General features: G+C 37.9%; 1 protein-coding gene and 1 long non-coding RNA gene across 6 annotated transcripts; both read right to left on the bottom strand.

Moving 5' to 3' along the window:
• Nucleotides 1-2,166: 2,166 nt before the first annotated feature.
• Nucleotides 2,167-4,300, bottom strand: LOC105924126. The gene is made up of 3 exons (XR_001165958.3): nucleotides 4,002-4,300; nucleotides 3,600-3,659; nucleotides 2,167-2,871 (listed from the first exon to the last, which is right to left on the bottom strand). It is a non-coding gene; the product is annotated as an uncharacterized LOC105924126 (long non-coding RNA).
• Nucleotides 4,301-14,369: 10,069 nt separating this feature from the next.
• LOC118557932 (DNA ligase 1-like) lies at nucleotides 14,370-20,206 on the bottom strand. Of its 5 annotated transcripts, none has more exons than XM_036128427.1 (3): nucleotides 18,766-20,206; nucleotides 16,479-16,770; nucleotides 14,370-16,220 (listed from the first exon to the last, which is right to left on the bottom strand). In XM_036128427.1, the coding sequence occupies exons 1-3, from the start codon at nucleotides 20,134-20,136 to the stop codon at nucleotides 14,728-14,730; spliced, it is 3,156 nt and encodes a 1,051-aa protein (XP_035984320.1). In that variant the 5' UTR covers nucleotides 20,137-20,206; the 3' UTR covers nucleotides 14,370-14,727. The 5 variants fall into 5 exon arrangements, with proteins under 5 accessions (XP_035984320.1, XP_035984322.1, XP_035984321.1 ...); XM_036128429.1 differs by having other exon boundaries at nucleotides 16,479-16,745; nucleotides 19,008-20,206; XM_036128428.1 differs by having other exon boundaries at nucleotides 19,033-20,206.
• Between the last annotated feature and the right edge of the window lie 284 nt (nucleotides 20,207-20,490).

The raw sequence follows: 20,490 nt of genomic DNA, 5'->3' as shown, positions 1-20,490 counted from the left end.
GTAATGCACTATGTCGCCGTGCTCTACATTTGGCCAATCATCTGGATTACGGCTAAACAAGGCACCGTGGAGGGCATACGGGTCCATATGGTCGATCACGGAACATTTCCTCAGATATACGTCCTTATCTGGTCGCTCTAGCGTGCTGGCGTACTTATCCATTCGCAATACGATAATACGTGTAAGACAACTAGAGATAAAGAAGTGTACCACCCAATATGGCGGACCGGAAGTTGGCCAGTGACGTCAGTGAAAACCCCCTATTGCAGTAGACGTTGATGAGAGCTTGAATTAAGCTTTTTAGACTTAAATGACTGAGAGATTGGCTTTAAATAATCACATTACAGATTATTCTGTAATGTGGAGGGGGTAGGAGTACATAAATTTTACTTCTTCCTACTCCTTTTCGCACATGTAATAGAGGTATATTAACTCAGGAAAGAAGGGTACCTTGTTTGTGGTTTTCTCTTCAATGTTTTTAAACATTGTTGTTTTTATTTTGTTTTGTTTTTTTGTTTTATTTGTATATACTTTCTCTTGCATGTTCGAAATAAAGATATTAATTCAATTAAATTCTTACCATGGAGCTTTTTTAATTAAACATGCAGCATTTATTCAGCAACACCGAGTTTAAAATTCACCCCAAATAAATAAAAACCCTAATGTATTGTTTGAGTTGCTTGTTTCTTTGGCTAATGGGATTATGAACAACTGCATGAGCAACAATCAGGTCTTTTTATATTTTCAGGTTTAACGTACAAGATTGTTTACAGAAAATAGTATTATTAACCTCATGTTACAAGCAAAGATGAGAGACATGCAATGAAGATGTGATCAAAATATTCTTTCAAATTGAACTCTTACATATGGTTTTCATAAGCAGTGTAAACCATGTCAAGAACTTACAGACAGCATCCCACCATCTCCTGCGTTGTCCTCACCACCTGTGCTTGGATTACACAAATGCAAGCAGACTTGGTGGGTCCACTCTTGGCTAAACAGGACCTTGGTGGCTCCCTGACTGAACAGGTTTTGGGTCAGTTGGTTCATGAACCAGGCAAGCTTTGATTGTTTAATCTACTTGTGAAACGTTATTCATTTATTTGAGATATTAACAACTAATAACTGAGCTTCCGTGTTTTACTTTACCGTTTAGTCTTAAAACTGAAAAGAAAACATGATATGTCCTCCATGGAAATCTGAACAAAGTCATTATGGGGTTATGACTGCTAACTTAAGTTGAACAGCTGCTGAACATAATACACAGAAGTTCAGTCCTGGTCAAATTCTTGTAACTCATGAATTAAGGAAATGACTGGGCTTAGCAGAAACCCCTGAAAAATATTTCAGACTGTACTTTGTTAGCAGTTGTTAAAATATCCCCTTGATGCTGGTGAACCTCCCCAAATTTAAGAGTGAACCAAGGCAAAAAGAGTCGGTGAATGCAAATCAACCAAACATTTAATATACGGAACCAAACCCAAAGATATTTTTGGAGATCAACACTTACAGCAGCCCTTGTCCTTAGGTGTGAATGGTTGTTTGTCTCTCTGTGTTGCCCTGCGACGGACTGGCGACCTGTCCAGGGTGTACCCTGCCTCTCGCCCACTGAACACTGGAGATAGGCACCAGCAACCCCCGCGACCCCATGAGGGATTAAGCGGTTTGGAAAATGGATGCATGGAATGAATGGCACTTACAGCAACACAGCAGAAAGCCCCGCCAGTGTGATCGGATCTCTTTACCCTCAAACCTCTGCTTTTATGCCTTTACACTGTATATCAGCTGCAGATGACTCCCAGATGCACCATTCACTCCTCTCTTCCTGGGCTGTTATCTGGTTCCTGACAACGGGTTGTTTCTAATTATGTAGACTTTATTACTGCAGCTACTTTTGAGAACAAAGCAAGAATTTTAAAGGAAAACCTTGCCCCTTTCCTAAGGATTCTCAAACACATAATCATAGTTTACAAGTTCAGCTACAAAGACTACAGACTCGGTTGCAATCACACATATAATTCAATGAAACATTATTTTACTTATGATTGAAACATATGATTACACACAGTCCAAAGTGCAGCTTATATTTAAAAGTGATGCACATAAGCACCAACCCGTGGGAATAAAACCGTTTTACCTGATTTACAAAATATACGAACAACAAAATACAAGTTGAGTCTTATTTCCTTTATTTGTTGAATGATATGTGTTCACAAGCTATAATTGTTCACTTCCTGAATCATTCTTTGAATGCAATGAAGCAGGAACGTGTGCCATGCTAGAAAATAAAGCAAAATGAATAAAACTAGAGAAAAAAAAAAAACAAAATAGTTTGATGCTCAGATTACTATGTTCCCTCACCAATACAGCAGTGTAGTATATAATGAAGATTTAAAGATTACATCTGCCTTCTGATTTTTGAGCGGAGGATGTGAGATTATCCTTTAGAGTGCAATGGTTTTTTTCGCTGAGTGCCAAAATGCACGGGGAAATAATCTTTACAGCCTACTGCAATATAATGGTAACCCAGTCTCTCTCCCTTGTACTTCCCCTTATCCACGTGCGTACACACAACTACGTTGAATTTTCCTTTACTTTCTATATTTTCACCAGATTTTCTACCCTGACAAATGGCTGTGACAGCTTCTTTACTGGCAATGATGAATGTGTTGGTCTCCTTAAAACCGTTCTTATCTTTTATTTTTCTTTCTTCTATCAGTTTTGAGCAGTCGTTTTCATCCAGGGCTCCAATTACGTGCTGATTAAGAAACTGCTCATAGAGCCGTTTAACCTCGTCATTTTGCTGGGGCGCAGTGCCCTGGAGCAGCAGCAAACCAACAAGCAGGCAAACAGGAAGGATGCTCATTGTTGCTGAAAGAGGAACAGAAATATTAATAAATGTATGAATCTACTGCAGTAACATTGCATTCAGCCAATTTTGTTATTTGTTAGAAATAAAAATCACACTTTAAACAACAGTATCAATCTGGTTTTGTCTTCTCCTGCAAAAAGGAGCAAGCAGCTTAAAAGCTAATATGAGGCTATTGTGTTTCAATTGTGTTTGTTTTACACTTTGTTTAAACAGAAGAAGGTGGTGCTATGAAGTAAAAGGAAAATAAACTGTAAGATATACTAATAAAGAAAGTGAATAGAAATGAAATATTCTTTCACAATAAAACAGACTACACCTCGGCTCTGCATTTCCTTCAGCTGCCTTATTTCCTCAAATTAGTTTGTTGCTTGTCACTAGACAAATTGACAGACTGCAGCTTCCTTCTGCTTTTTATGTGCTTGTTGAGATGTTAATTACATTTGACTTTTAAACTGGATGAAAGTGAATGTTTAAGAACGTTGGAAATGAAGAGCAACAACTATTTTCTTTGTTGTTGTTCAGATTGACTCTAGCTTTCTTCAATCATAAGCAGAACAGCAGCATCTTCTGGTTGCACGATTAGATTCAGTCTCACAGAGTAAACAGCTGCTCCTTAAAAAATTATGTTTTAACCACAACCTTGAACTTCTTGTATGGAAATATTAATATCAAATTTATCAACACAAACCTGTTACTAATGTGAATATTTCTGACTTAGGACACTTACCGCTTTTATTTTTCTTTGCTGGACTACTAAGTGGTAAACTGGTCCTCTGACTGTGGCGCTCTGCAAACAGAGTTACATGATTTTTTTTAATTTGTGCATAACATTAACCTGGGCGATAGGTTGATAAAGCTGTGTGCAGATTTCAATGACATGCTTTGAATTCACCAATATTTAAACTTTGCTACTTTAAACTGGAATAACAATTTATTGAATATCTTTAACACTATAACAATAAGAAATGTGTAGGAGATAACTCTTTTTCCTTAAAATAAGAAATAATCCACCCAAAAATGGTTGTGAAAGACAGAGAGTCATACTTTCTATTCTTGGATTTAACCATCAGAGAGATCCTAGCCAACATTTATGACTCTCATATAGAAAATGTTAATTATCCCTACTTACCCCTTTAGAGAATGAAGTTGAGAGTAAATTTAACAGCTTTCTTGCTGAGCAGGAACCAAAAGAAAAAGGAAGTCTTGAGACTTTTAAGTTGTTGAAGCGAGGTGTGATTTCTGAGAAGTTGCCCCAAAGTGTCTTCAGCTTAGATAACCTTTAATACCTAACAAACCAAAGGAGGAGCGTTCTCAACAACCTATGAACAGTTGAAGTCTTCTGTTTAAGTCCATATTAAGAAATATCAAAGTCCACACATTGCAGGGAGGAGGAGTCCATTTGGCGGCTCTCTTATTCAGCAGTGATGGGGGCGACAGTATGTTTGAGTTCAGTGAATCTGTAGAATCAGTTCATTCAAATGATTTGTTCAAAAGATTAGTTAATTGAGTCATTCAGTTCATGTAACTACATTTTAAGTTCCTTAAAGTTACAGGCCCATCTCAAACCTCCCATTTATCAGTAAGATTATTGAAAAAGCTGTATTTCAACAATTAAACACCTTCTTAACAACGACCAGCCCCTTTGATGTTTTCCAGTCAGGTTTCCGTGCTCACCACAGTACAGAGACCGCCCTTATCAAGGTATTTAATGACATCCATATAAATACAGACTGTGGAAGAACCACCGTGCTGGTACTATTGGACCTCAGTGCAGCATTTGATACTGTCTATCACTCCATTCTGTTAGAACGCCTGGAGAACTGGGTCGGCCTCTCTGGTACAGCTCTCAACTGGTGTAAATCCTATTTAAAGGACAGGGAATCTTTTGTATCAGCAGGTAACTTTACATCAGAGATAACAAAAATTAAATGTGGGGTTCCCCTAGGGTCCATCCCGGGTCCCCTCCTATTCAATATCTTCATGCTTCCTCTAGCTCAGATAATAAAAAACAACAACATCAGCTACCATAACTATACAGACGACACACAGCTCTGCATCACCATGTCACCAGGTGACTATGAATCAGTTCAAGCACTGAGTAAATGCCTCAGCGGTGACCCTCTTAGTGAGGAAACAGTGATAGGAAATACACGGCAGGTGAATATGAACAAAAATAAATCTCGTGCTTACATTTATATTACATTTTTGTTTTATCAACCATTTTCAAAACTAAGCAAACACATTCTGTTCAAAAGCGGTATATTCTTGTCAACAAAATGCATTACAGGGGGAAAAAACTAACAAAAATGTCACAGATCTCTGGAAAATTAGCCATTATTTGGTCTTACCCTCACTACGTTGGCCAAGTGATAGGGCACCCTGTTTTGATTACACAAGACTGTAACACTAGTGGCGCGACCATTGAAAGGCAGGTAATTGCAATTAGGTTAGATGTTCTGCATATTATTATTCAGTCTACAGTCAGTGATGGCAAGATTGATACACTTTTTCTTCCTTCACCACATTTACAGATCCCTTTCAGGACTTGATTTGGATCGAAGAAGAAGGTACTTATATCTTTACATTCAGGTAAATTGTTTCTTCTCCTCCAGTCGTCATTGATTCTTCTCATCTTCTGATAACAATTAAAATGGTCAGAAGCCCTTCGGTGGACAACGTGTTTCTGAAAGAAGTTCAGAGCCTCAGAGATCTCTGCTGCAGAGAGAGCGAGGAGCAGGACAGCCACTACCTGGATCCTCATGGTTACCTGTTGAAAGAAAACAATTCAAAGTCTTCATACAATTCATTTTGAGCAGCTACACTGGTCCTACTATGTATTTTACAAAATTACACCCTGGACAGAACCCCAGTCATCAAAGACAATACAATCAATCAAATATAATTAATCTGTATTTCCTTCAGTTTCCTTATTTCCTCATATTAGTTTATATATATATATATTAGGGCTGGGCAAGTTAACGCGTTAATTTCGCGTTAACTCATTAGACTATTAACGGCGATATTTTCTTTAACGCGCGTTAACGCATGTTGCTCACATGCTTTTATTTTGTGAAGGTCTGTCCAACTTCCGTTTGTGTGTGCCGCACTTCCGTTTCAGCGCATCCCTCGGCCAAATAACATTAGTTTGACTGAAATGATCAACTGTCGCGGCAACAGTGTCAAAACTTGCAGAGCAATCGAAGTGGCAGGTCAGGGCCACAGCTTCAAACTATTCATGAGTGAGTGGATGATACAAAGAAGTGGCCTCATATAACGTACGAGGACATTTTAACCTGTTTTGTGTCGTTACTTGGTGCGGACGGCTCTGCTGTGCGACTTTACCGAAGCTAACCTCCGCAGTGAAAGAGTTGGATCGGTGTTAATAAATATCAACATGGATGACCTGGTATTCATGGAGGCTGATGTCCGTTCAAGCTAAAACTAGTCCGACGTTCACGCAGCGGCGACTTATGAAAGGTAGGCTGATGAATTATCTGATTCAGAAACATACTGGCCGTTGGCTCGTTGTGATTAGATTGCTGCTCAGTTAATTTTGTAATGTTTGGGATTTAACTGATGTTATGAGAGGATATCAAAACATTAGCTTACCTGTCTCCTCTCCTCTTGACGTCTCCTGGTTTTGTTTTTTTATGGAACTTCGCAGCCCAGACACTTTTCTGGCGTCATGTCGTCTTATGTTGGTCTTTTGTCCACAAAATGAAAAAAACATACGGTCGCTTCGGTGGTTTCTTCAGATTTTAAGCTTTTAACCACAGGCGAAGGGATTCCTCATTCTTCGGCTGAGGGTGAATGAAGTAGGGCGCCTCGTATCCACAGCTTTTGTACACGGTCGATGATTAAAACACTCCTGCTCCACGTAAACCTTTCTTTTACACCCGTTACTATGACAACCTCTAACCACACAAATGATCCCGGTCTTCCTCGAAGTCATAATGACGAGTAATTTGAGACGAAGTAGCCGCATGAGCCGCTTCTCAGATAGCTAAACACTGACAGGAAGTGAGCGGGCGGAAGTCTCGCCCAAACAAACGTCAACTCGCTGCCTCCATGTTTCCGTCAAAAATAAGGTGGATATGCACGCGAGAAAGCAACAACAAAAAACCGCGTGTCAACGTCAAATAAACGCAAGCAACGCAAACATATCGAGTTAGCAAGCATTTCAGTTTAAAGTTCTTCCAGCATCGAATATGACAGAAACAAGTTAGTTGTAACCACTGCCAAGTTAAACTTTGGTATTGAACATAAAATGGTAATGCTGCTCCCTGCTGTTACCTCAGAAATTGCCTGTTTTTGGTAGATTGTTTCCCATAAAGAGAATTCCCTGTCAGTGGCAATAAGCTTTAATTTATTATTATTGCTATTTTTTGTTTTACATGTTTAAGTTGAGCTTTACACTAAATATGTGTTACTGATAAGTGCTACAAATGTTACAACACTTTTGTTCATATGGCAGCAGAACATTAAAATAAAAGTGCTCTTTACACTACTTTTGAATTCATTCTTGGAGTTTGTAAATACAATGCGATTAATCGCGATTAATCGCGATTAATCAGGGCGATTAATCGCGATTAAATATTTTAATCGTTGCCCAGCCCTAATATATATATATATATATATATATATATATATATATATATATATATATATATATATATATATATATATATATATATATATTGTCAAAATACCTCTAAAATCGGTGGTGTGGTGAGCTCAACCATATTCTCTACCATTCACAAATTAAGAGATAATTTGGAAATTAAAGGTATTACATAAAAAAGATAACATAAAGAGCTCTTTAATTGTGTATTTAAATTGATTGTTTTCTTTTTATTAAACTGCATGTTTGACTGATTGTTTTTCTTTCTTACAAAGATCAAGCATTCATGTATTAAATGAGTGAAATGATGATTATTTTAGTGCAGTCCAAGTGTCAGACAGGCTAAGGAGAAAATAGTTTGTGGAAAAAGGAAGTAGCGCTTGGAAGGAGACTGCAGCTGCTGGCTACAGGAAATCTGCCGAGAAGAAAAGAGGAAGTGGAACCAGACGGTTTGGTTCAATGACCTGCTGCCTGGGGTCGAAGAAAGAGGAGCGAAACTTTTGACTCGGCCAGAGATCTGCATAGGGTGAAAAGTTTATGAGGTGATAAGGTACTGGGTGCAAGTGTTCGGTGGAGACAGGGGGGGGGGTTGAGGTTTGCAACCTCCCAACTGTCAGGATGCAGTTCTCCTGCTGAACCATGGACAGTTCCGGAGCCTTCCACTACCTTCTCTCCCCTGCTTCACTCCATGCTGGATCAGTTTCACCTGCTGCAATAATCAAGTCTGGACTCATTCCACCTGTTCAACCTCCTACATAAACTCCTCTCATTTCTGCTTTCACTGCTGGTTCGTCAACGTCCTTCCCACGTCTGCTCATGCCTCACGTCTCCCAGCGTCCTTCGTCCCACATCGTGTGCTCCCATCTCCAGCCAGCCTCGTCTCTGCCTTCCTGCCTGCGTTCCCTCAAGTCCCCCGGCTTCGGCTCCACTATGTTCTCCTGCTCCAGCCGCGGTCAACATCACTCTGCTGCCATCTGGTACAGTCTACTGGTTTCCTTTCCACCACTCATCTCCTTCAATAAAACTCTTAAAACGAAGCTCTGTGTGTGGCTGAATTCAGGCTCAGTAATCAGTACCTGACACCAACGGCTCTCTCAGCACATAAAAGAAGGGTGATTTGGGTACTCGTGGCTCAGATTCTCATCTCAGAAGACATGCAGCGCAGAGCAGAAGAGAAGAAGACCCAAGACGGAAGGGCGATCGTGGAGCCAAAGGAAGAACACAGTGCCCCTGTCTCTGAGAAACGCCGAGACTGAGTCATATTATCTATTTTTTGTGTTTTTCCACAATTCGGGGCCAACGATCCGCAAATCCTGTGAAGAAGAACTGTTGTGGTTTTGACCTGGTTGATGAGAAGATCCTAGATGTCCAGAAGATGCGAGTTGCACCCATGAGATGTCAGCTCTGCAGTTAGACCAACCTCTCAAGCCAAGGAGACGCACCTCAGGCACGGACATCAAGGCAAAGGGCTCCAGGCGTGAGTCTGTGTGAATGGGGCATCAACGGGACATCGGGTTTGCCATCAAGAGAAGACACGTTGTTCGGCTGAACAACTCCTTATCCAGCAATCAAAGCCACTATAAGTTTCCATCTGAGGTTCGGGTCAGTTTGCTCCTCCAAATTTAAAATCCTCTCCTGAACATATTAGTAAGCAGCCTTAGATAAGAGATAGGATGTTGATTAAATATTTATTTGTAATCTGTTAAATTGCTTAATGCTGTTTCTAATCCCCTGCTAAAGCATACTAATTAAAGAAGCATATAAAATTTTGTTCAAAGTTGTGGACATTCAATTTGTGAGTCAACATTTTTCCGAGTTCTTCTATGATTGTAAAATAGTCATGGTGCATGATTCTAGAAATATTTTGGAGGTCTTAAAAGGTTGCCTACAGCCCAAACTTTAAAACAACACCCTTAGGGACTTTTGAGTCTTTAAAAAATACTGATCGTGTAACAAGTGCTGATTTATAGGAGTAGGAGCCACCGTTAACTAGGGCGGTGGTCGGGTTACAGGTGGCTTCGGGCTACTAGGTTGCCTGACCTGTCCACTGAAGAAGGGTGTGGCCCTAGGACGAGGTGGTTAGATCAGTCGTGTCCTACTTATCTAGCTGAAAAGGTCTCACAGGAATTCTAAACAGGGTAATACTCGTTAGATTCAGAGGTCCTTAGAACCCCAGCTAGTTTGAGCTTTAACCCAAAATAGGAAGTATGTGGGGGAAGTGGGGTTTTAGTTCAAAGCCAAAAATCTGACTATATATATATATATATATATATATAATTTTTTCCCCGACACATCCATTAAACGATTTTTGTGTGAAATATTTACATCAAATGATATCAGCACAAATATATTCCCAATAAAAATATTTCTAGGAAATAGGGATCATATTTCTCCTATTTTAGCTTCCTTTCACTGGCTTCCTGTTAAATCAAGAATAGAATTTAAAATTCTCCTTCTAACGTATAAAGCCCTTCATAAATCAAGCTCCATCATATATCAGAGCTCTGATTACCCCGTATGTTCCTAACAGAGCACTTCGCTCTCAGACTGCAGGTCTGCTGGTGGTTCCTAGAGTCTCTAAAAGTAGAATGGGAGGCAGATCCTTTAGCTATCAGGCTCCTCTCCTGTGGAACCAACTCCCAGTTTTGGTCCAGGAGGCAGACACCCCGTCTACTTTTACCCCAATAAAACCTAAGTTGCCTTTCTCAAATCTTCCGCTTTGCCTGTGGACCCTCGAGGTGTAAAGCAATTTAATAATGACTAAGGAAGAAAATAGAACAATTATTTTCATTTTACTTTTTTTAAATGTCATGTCCATGACATTTAATCAATATTTTCAATGTGCTCATCTCTGGACTTGTGATTATAATAACTTATTTTATTCCTGAAATTACATTATTGAAATATATTAAAGACCAATCTACTCTTGTGTTTGTTTTATTTTATTTGTTTATTTTTAAATGCTGTTTACAAGTTTACAATCAATAATTTTAAGATTTATTTTCATTGATTCTTCTCCATTACAAGACTTGCAAATATTATTTAGGACTCCTTTCGGATCCAAGAAAAAGGTATTTATGTTTTGCATTGAGTTGAACTCTCATTGATTTCTTAAATCTTTTGATTACAATCGTCAGACACACAACATGTGTCTGAAAGAAGTCCCGAAACCCAGAGATCTCTGTTGCAGATGTCTGCGTGTCATCTTATCTTCTGACGTGTTGTGAATTGGCACCATATAAATAAAATCCAACTGAATTGTGTCAGGGTTCTCTGTGTTGCCTTGCTCTTCTTCTTCTTCTTCTTTATGTTTTTTTCTGCCGGTTGGCACGCAACGAAACGGTGCATTACCACCACCAACTGGTTTGGAGTGTGGATCAGAAAGACTTATTTATACTACCTAAAATAAATTAAACCAAACTACCAAAACAAAACAAACACCCCCAAAAAAATAAAAATAAAAAATAAATAAATTAAATCCTATCAATTAAATTACTTAGTCTAAGATAATGAAACATAATCCCATAACACTCATCTCTTGAATTACTTCTAAGCATTTCTATTAAATAAAATTTTATTATTTTCCTTTTTAAATTTTTAACCATTTCCCTCCTTTCTTCTTCATATTTCTTACAATATATGCTCAACTGTTTCTTGTTCCCCACAATACTCACATCTTCCAGTGTTATGCTTCCCTATTTTGAATAATGTTCCATTTAATCCTGTGTGCCCAAATCTAAGTCTTGATATGATTGTTTCTTCCCTTCTGCTCCTCCCTGCACAACTCATTTCTCCCACTCTCCTCTGAATCATGTACAGCCACCGTCCTTTCCTCTCTTCCTCCCATTGCTTTTGCCACCTTTCCTTCATCTTCTGTTTAATAATGCTCTTTACTTCCATCTTACTAACTTTAATTGAGATATCTATGTTTTCTCTAATTGTAGCCTCCTTTGCAACCTTATCTGCCATTTCATTTCCTTTTATTCCCATATGTGCTGGTACCCACAAAAATATAACTGTAATTCCCATCATTTGAATTCTGAACAATGTTTGTTGGATTTCTATTAAAATATCTGGTCTACTATCTGAATGACTTCTCTGTAAACTGATTAATGATGAAGATGAATCTGAACAAATTATTACTCTCAGTGGTCTTATTTCCTCTACCCATTGTACTGCCAACAGAATTGCTACCATTTCTCCTGTGTATACTGATATGTTATCACTGATCCTCTTTCCTATTGTAATTTTAAACTCTGGAACAATAACTGATACTCCTATCTTATTAACTAAACTTTTTGATGCATCTGTGTATATCTGAATGAAACTATAATAACTGTTAATATATTTCTGTATTGTATCTGAATTCAAAATAAACTCCCTATCTTTGTTTTTCTTTTTTTAATAATTTAAAATCTACTGTTGTTTCAGGTACTATCCAAGGTGGAACTGCTGGCAGTAGTACTGTCGGACTGAAAATTAAATCAACTAATTCTAACTCAGTTGCTTTTTGTTTAACTGTCCATCCAAAGCTATTTCTCTCCCTTTTCTCCATTTCCCAACAAGACTTTAAAGTGCTTTGTGCTGGATGATTATCACTATGACCTTTTAAATTAGCCCAATAATTCAGAGACAACTGAGTTCTTCTCAGCTCTAATGGCATTTCTCCCATTTCCACCTGGAGTGCTGCTGTTGGAGTTGTTTTAAATGCCCCTGCACATAATCTCAAAGCCTGAAACTGGATGTTGTCTAACTTTTTTAAAGATGAACTCGATGCAGATCCATACACCACACAACCATAATCCAGTACTGACCTAATTAATCCGCAGTAAATGGCCTTCAATGCTTTTCTATCAGCCCCCCAAGCACTTACCACCAAACATCTCATAACATTTAACACCTTCCTACATTTGTCCTGTATTTTCTGTATATGTACACTCCATGTTATCCCCTCATCAAACCATAACCCCAAAAACTTAAAGTGCTTTACTCTTTCTAATTCTTGATTATACATTTTTAGTTTTATCTCTCTACTAATTCTTTTCTTTGTAAAAAACATTGTCTTTGTCTTATCTACTGAGAATTTGAAACCCCATTTATATGACCACTGTTCTATTTCTGTTATTGCATCCTGTAACTTTTTAATAATAAATTTCAAATTTTTCCCCTCTTCCATATTGCCCCATCATCCGCAAAAAGAGAAAACCCCATCCCATTCCCTATTTCCTTGAAAACATCATTAATTAATATAGAGAATAATAAAGGACTCACTATACTCCCTTGAGGTGTTCCGTTCTCTACCATATATTTCCTCGAATAATTCTTCCCTATTCTAACTTTTATTAATCTCCCTTGTAAAAAATCCTTAATCCATCGAAATATTCGTCCTTTAATTCCTAATTGACACAGTCTAATTAACAATCCTTCTCTCCACATCATATCATACGCCTTCTCTATGTCAAAGAAGACAGTCACCACACTTTCTTTGTTAACTTGTGCTTTTCTAATTTCATGTTCTAAACATACAGCTGGATCCATTGTATTTCTCCCTTTCCTAAAACCACTTTGGTATTTAGCTATATATCCTTTCTTTTCCATATAATATGTTGGCCTTTCATTTATAATTTTAGGGGAAATATTAGGGGGAACATTGGGCATAAGATATGCATATTATATTTTGCTGTAAATTCCAGCAGCTTTATATGTATATATCTATTTCTATATCTCTATCTATCTTTCTCTATATATCTTTATCTGTCTATCTATCTATCTATCTATCTATCTATCTATCTATCTATCTATCTATCTATCTATCTATCTATCTATCTATCTCTATATATCTATATCTGTTTATATATCTCTATCTATCTATCTCTATATATCTATATCTATTTCTATATCTCTATATATCTATATCTATCTCTATATCTCTATATATCTATATCTATTTCTATATCTCTATATATCTATATCTATTTCTATATCTATCTCTATATATCTATTTCTATATATCTATCTCTATATATCTATATATCTCTATCTATATATCTATATATCTCTATCTATCTATCTATCTATCTATCTATCTCTATATATCTATTTCTATCTCTGTATAATTATATCTATCTCTATCTATCTATCTATCTATATATCTCTATCTATATCTATATCTATCTATATCTATATATCTATATCTCTATCTATCTATCTCTATATCTCTATCTATCTATCTCTATATATCTATATATCTATTTCTATCTCTGTATATCTATATCTATCTATATATCTTTTTCTATCTCTATCTATCTCTATATATCTATATCTATTTCTATATCTCTATCTATCTATCTATCTATCTCTATATATCTATATCTATTTCTATATCTCTATATATCTATATCTATTTCTATATCTATATCTCTATCTATCTATATATATCTAATTCTGTCTCTATCTATCTCTATATATCTTTCTCTATATATCTATTTCTATCTCTGTATATCTGTATCTTTCTCTATCTATTTCTATATCTATTTATCTATCTATCTCTATATATCTTTTTCTATCTCTGTCTATCTATCTATCTATCTATTTCTATATCTATCTATCTATCTATCTATCTATCTATCTCTATATATCTATATCAATCTATCTATCTATCTATCTATCTATCTATCTATCTCTATATATCTATATCTATCTATCTATCTATCTATCTATCTATCTATCTATCTATCTATCTATCTATATATATATCACAAGCTTCATATATGTTCAGAAATTGTAGAGGCTCCATTTCTGCCCCTTGCTCATGTCTAGTGATTTATTTACTTTTGTTTATTTATTTTTTTAGCTAAAAAAAACCTTTAATAATAGTTTTTTTTTTTTTTTTTTTTTTTTTTTTTTTTACCATCGAATCAGAAATAAGGGGCCTATCATGGCTGATAATGCATGTTTTTGGACCATGTGGGGGAAGCCGGAGCACCCGGAGTGAACCCACGCATATACGGTTAAAACTAACCGTGTATGCCCTTGCTTTTACAAATCTTTTTACATGCCATCAACAATGATTTCAGCTTTTTACTAATCCGTTAGTTTTTAACAGTGGATGTTCAGTATCAAAAACCCACGCATGCTAAGGGAGACATTTCCCAATGTGCAGCCTTAGCTTTTTAATTTGAACTCTCCAATTAATACAAAACTACCCTGCCCGCCCCATTTAAAATCTAAAGTGTCAGACTGTTAACACTTTAGATTCAGGCTGGTTTTCCTTCCTGCCTGTGCACCGGCACCAATTTGATGGAGTCATGGCCTTTTTGATACGCTTCCACAGTGAAACCTTTTTTACCATGCTATCAGCTTGTTTAGGATTATTGTCCTGCACAAGCCCCTCTTCTGCTGCCTGTGTGTGGATGGCATCTTCCACTTCTTTAATCTCCATCTGTGGAGGGGATGTTACAGCGTCTCGAGACTTTTTAGACTTTGTGTCCTCTTTCTGGATGGATTTCTTTTGGAATTTAGAGGCTTTTTCTCTTTCGCTTACCTTCAGTGCTTTTGAAGTCTGCTTTTCCTTTTGACCACTCTCCCTTTTAGCAGAAGCTGAAAGGGAGAAAACCGACTTCTTAGATTTCTTAGAAGGCTTTTTCTCTCCTTGCTCATCTCCATTTTGTAGTGTTTCAGAGACCTTAACTTCTTCAACTACCTCCTGTGGTTTAGATATCACTGTTTCATTTGTACTGATCTCATTTTGTAATGAAACAGACTGATCCTTGACTATTTCTGGTGTTGAAACTCTTTCCTGTTCAGTATTTTCTCCAGAAACCTCTTGATCTTTAAGGGTTTCAGGTCCAGAGGCAGTTTCCAAAGATGTCTTTTGTTTCTTCTTACGTTTAGATTTCTTAGAAGGCTTTTTCTCTCCTTGCTCATCTCCATTTTGTAGTGTTTCAGAGACCTTAACTTCTTCAACAACCTCCTGTGGTTTAGATATCACCTTTTCAATTATACAGATCTCACTTTGTAAGGAAACCGACTGATCCTTGACTATTTCTGGTGTTGAAACTTCCTCCTGTTCAGTATTTTCTCCAGAAACCTCTTGATCTTTAAGGGTTTCAGGTCCAGAGGCAGTTTCCAAAGATGTCTTTTGTTTCTTCTTACGTTTAGATTTCTTAGAAGGCTTTTTCTCTCCTTGCTCTTCACCATTTTGTAGTGTTTCAGAGACCTTAACTTCTTCAACTACCTCATGTGGTTTAGATATCACCGTTTCATTTGTACAGATCTCATTTTGTAAGGAAACGGACTGATCCTTGACTATTTCTGGTGTTGAAACTTCTTCCTGTTCAGTATTTTCTCCAGAAACCTCTTGATCTTTAAGGGTTTCAGGTCCAGAGGCAGTTTCCAAAGATGTCTTTTGTTTCTTCTTACGTTTAGATTTCTTAGAAGGCTTTTTCTCTCCTTGCTCATCTCCATTTTGTAGTGTTTCAGAGACCTTAACTTCTTCAACAACCTCCTGTGGTTTAGATATCACCTTTTCAATTATACAGATCTCATTTTGTAAAGAAACAGACTGATCCTTGACTATTTCTGGTGTTGAAACTTCTTCCTGTTTAGTAATTTCTCCAGAAACCTCTTGATCTTTATGGGTTTCAGGTACAGAGGCAGTTTCCAAAGATGTCTTTTGTTTGTTCTTACGTTTAGATTTCTTAGAAGGCTTTTTCTCTCCTTGCTCATCTCCAGTTTGTAGTGTTTCAGAGACCTTAACTTCTTCAACTACCTCCTGTGGTTTAGATATCACCGTTTCATTTGTACAGATCTCATTTTGTAATGAAACAGACTGATCCTTGACTATTTCTGGTGTTGAAACTTGTTCCTGTTCAGTATTTTCTCCAGAAACCTCTTGATCTTTGAGGGTTTCAGGTCCAGAGGCAGTTTCCAAAGATGTCTTTCTTTTCTTCTTACGTTTAGATTTCTTAGAAGGCTTTTGCTCATCTCCATTTTGTAGTGTTTCAGAGACCTTAACTTCTTCAACAACCTCCTGTGGTTTAGATATCACCGTTTCATTTGTACAGATCTCATTTTGTAATGAAACCGACTGATCCTTGACTATTTCTGGTGTTGAAACTTCTTCCTGTTCAGTATTTTCTCCAGAAACCTCTTGATCTTTGAGGGTTTCAGGTCCAGAGGCAGTTTCCAAAGATGTCTTTTGTTTCTTCTTACGTTTAGATTTCTTAGAAGGCTTTTTCTCTCCTTGCTCATCTCCATTTTGTAGTGTTTCAGAGACCTTAACTTCTTCAACATTTAACAATAAAACTGTCTCAGTTTGTGTTGAAATGGTTTGATAGACTGGGATTATTTCACATCTGGTTTCCTGTACATCCACCTCAGTTTGTGTTGAAATGGTTTCATAGACTGGGATTATTTCACATTTAGTGTCCTGTACATCCACCTCAGTTTGTGTTGAAATGGTTTGATAGACTGGGATTATTTCACATTTAGTTTCCTGTACATCCACCTCAGTTTGTGTTGAAATGGTTTGATAGCTGGTTGCTTTCAGCTGTGAGGCTTCCTGTGAATCCGTCTGAATTTCTACAGAAACTGTCTGCTTTTTGTCTTGTCTTTGTTCTGAGTCCTTTTTCTTCAGCAACTCCTCTTTGTGGTTGAGTTCAGCATTTAGCAAAAGAGTGGCATGATGCATCTCATTTGCCTGCTTCATTAAGTATTGCTGTACCTCCATGTTTTCCAGTTGGATCTTCTCCAATTTGGCCTGACATTTACACTTTTCTCCATTTTTTGGCACTTCGGGGAACTTGGGCAAATTTGGAGATTCTTTTGAGTCTTTAAGGATCCCTTCATAAAAGTGGAGCTGTATCAAACAGTCGTTGTATTTTTTCTCTGCCCACAGTCTTCTATCAGCTTGGTTAGAAAGTAATAAGCAGTTTATAAATACATCCTCCATATATTTTAGATGTTGTTGAAGGTCGTACATCTGGCGAAGATAAGGTGGTGGTGGCGGTGGCCTAGGGTAAGGCATAGGGGCAGGATTTTGGGAGTTGTTAAACATCTGCAAAAATCTTTGTTGCACCTCACCAAGACCTAATTGTGGATTTTCCTTGCCTTTTTGAGCTCTCCTTTCATACCTAATGGTATATGGGTTGGGGTATGGTGGGACTGAGTACTCATAGCAGTACCAGCGCCTGTTATCTTGACGTGTTCTGAAGGCAGCAGATTTGTAGGTGTGAGTCCAATCCTTTGTGTCCTGCTGTATAGTGGGATGAATCACTGCAACCTCAGAACGTTGATTGTCAGAGGCTTGTGTGACTCTTTCCTCCTGAGTGCTTCCTGAAGTTTCATTGTCAGAGATCTCAGTTAAATTTTCCACCTGAATATTTTCTGAGTGTTGATCCAGTATGTCCTGTGTTTCAGGGATCGTTTCTTTTTCAGGGACTAGCGGTGGTGTAGAGATTGGAGTTTCGTTTTTGTTAGTCTGCTTTTCTAAGGAAGCTGCCTGAACACCTTCTTTTTCCAGCACTGAAACTTCTTCCTGTTCAGTATTTTCCCCAGAAACCATTTCTGGTTTTGAAACTTCTGGTGGCGGTGGCCTAGGGTAAGGCATAGGGGCAGGATTTTGAGAGTTGTGAAACATCTGCAAAAATCTTTCTTGCACCTCACCAAGACCAAATAGGGGATTTTCCTTGCCTTTTTGAGCTCTCCTTTCATACCTAATGGTGTATGGGTTGGGGTATGGTGGGACTGAGTACTCATAGCAGTACCAGCGCCTGTTATCTTGACGTGTTCTAAAGGCAGCAGACTTGTAGGTGCGAGTCCAATCCTTTGTGTCCTGCTGAATAGTGGGATGAATCACTGCAACCTCAGAACATTGATTGTCAGAGGCTTGTGTGACTCTTTCCTCCTGAGTGCTTCCTGAAGTTTCATTGTCAGAGATCTCAGTTAAATTTTCCACCTGGATATTTTCTGAGTGTTGATCCAGTATGTCCTGTGTTTCAGAGATCGTTTCTTTTTCAGGGACTAGCGGTGGTGTAGAGATTGGAGTTTCCTTTGTGTTAGTCTGCTTTTCTAAGGAAGCTGCCTGAACACCTTCTTTTTCCAGCACTGAAACTTCTTCCTGTTCAGTATTTTCTCCAGAAACCTCTTGATCTTTAGGGGTTTCAGGTCCAGAGGCAGTTTCCAAAGATGTCTTTTGTTTATTCTTACGTTTAGATTTCTTAGAAGGCTTTTTCTCTCCTTGCTCATCTCCATTTTGTAGTGTTTCAGAGACCTTAACTTCTTCAACAACCTCCTGTGGTTTAGATATCACCGTTTCATTTGTACAGATCTCATTTTGTAATGAAACAGACTGATCCTTGACTATTTCTGGTGTTGAAACTTGTTCCTGTTCAGTATTTTCTCCAGAAACCTCTTGATCTTTGAGGGTTTCAGGTCCAGAGGCAGTTTCCAAAGATGTCTTTTGTTTCTTCTTACGTTTAGATTTCTTAGAAGGCTTTTTCTCTCCTTGCTCATCTCCATTTTGTAGTGTTTCAGAGACCTTAACTTCTTCAACTACCTCCTGTGGTTTAGATATCACCGTTTCATTTGTACTGATCTCATTTTGTAAGGAAACAGACTGATCCTTGACTATTTCTGGTGTTGAAACTTCTTCCTGTTCAGTATTGTCCTGTGTTTCAGGGATCATTTCTTTTTCAGGGACTAGCGGTGGTGTAGAGATTGGAGTTTCCTTTGTGCAAGCCTGCTTTTCTAAGGAAGCTGCCTGAACACCTTCTTTTTCCTGCACTGAAACTTCTTCCTGTTGAGTGTTTTCTCCAGAAAACTCTTGATCTTTCAGGGTTTCAGGTCCAGAAGCAGTTTCCAAAGATGTCTTTTGTTTCTTCTTCCGTTTAGGTTTCTTAGAAGGCTTTTGCTCATCCCCATTTTGTAGTGTTTCAGACACCTTAACTTCTTCAATGACCTCCTCTTTCTTTTTCCCCTTCTTGCTAGCAGCTTTTTGAGCTTTCTTTTCATAATAGTCGAAATAACCCGGTGGGTAAATTGCAGATAGTTGGTTAAAGGAGGGGTCAAATAAAATATATGGCGTTTGAACCATTTGGGGTTTTGACTCTGACTCTGACTCAGACTCAGACTCAAACCAGTTGTCCAGTGGTACTATTATCTTCTTGTTGCTCAAATACTCAAATGGCTGTTTCTTCTCTTGTTGGTCCTGGGTCTCCTGTGTTTCAGGGATCGTTTGCTTTTCAGGGACCAGTGGAGGTGTAGAGATCAGAGTTTCCTTTGAATAACTCTGCTTTTCTAAGGATGCTTCGTGATCACATTCTTTTGAGACACCTTGCTGTTTGACGTTTTCTCTAGAAACCCTCTGATCGGTAGGGGTTTGCTGCTCAGAAGCAGAAAAACGTACATCCTTGATGCACTCTGAGGTGTGATTGTCAGAGTAATCCTTCTCCTTGCTGTTTTCACATGTTCTCTCAGGGGGGTAACTGTTCTTCTCACTGCCTCTGTCGTAGGAGTCAAAATCATCAACATCATCTTCACCTTCATAGGGATAGATGATAATCCCCTCAGGAGGCACTCCTAATTCTCTTTCTACAATATCGCCCCATGTCTCCTTCTCAATTGTTGGCTTGCTTGACTTCATTTTAACTTTTGCTTGTATCAGATTCCAAAGTTGAACAACCTGTGAGGAGAAAAATGATTTCCAAGGCAAATGTGTCACGGTCGATCGCTAAAGGTGTTGTGACTGAGAGGCTATCTGACACACTCTTATGATGTCACGGAATGTTGCCTTTGACACTCTACTGTGATGTCATGTGCTGTGATGTCATAGATTCTTTTGATCACATGTTCACGAAGCCACTGTTTTATATCTTTAGAAATGGTGTGTCTACAAATAAAACAAACTTTTGAATTTTAGATGAAAAAAGGAAATGTTCACAATCAGATCATATTTGATTTTTTTTTTTTATTATTATTTTTATGCATGTTTTTGTGT

Source organism: Fundulus heteroclitus, chromosome 24 (assembly GCF_011125445.2).
Source record: "Fundulus heteroclitus isolate FHET01 chromosome 24, MU-UCD_Fhet_4.1, whole genome shotgun sequence".
NCBI lineage: Eukaryota > Metazoa > Chordata > Actinopteri > Cyprinodontiformes > Fundulidae > Fundulus > Fundulus heteroclitus.
Note: the sequence above shows the minus strand (reverse complement) of the source record. Positions and strands in the feature narration are given on the sequence as shown.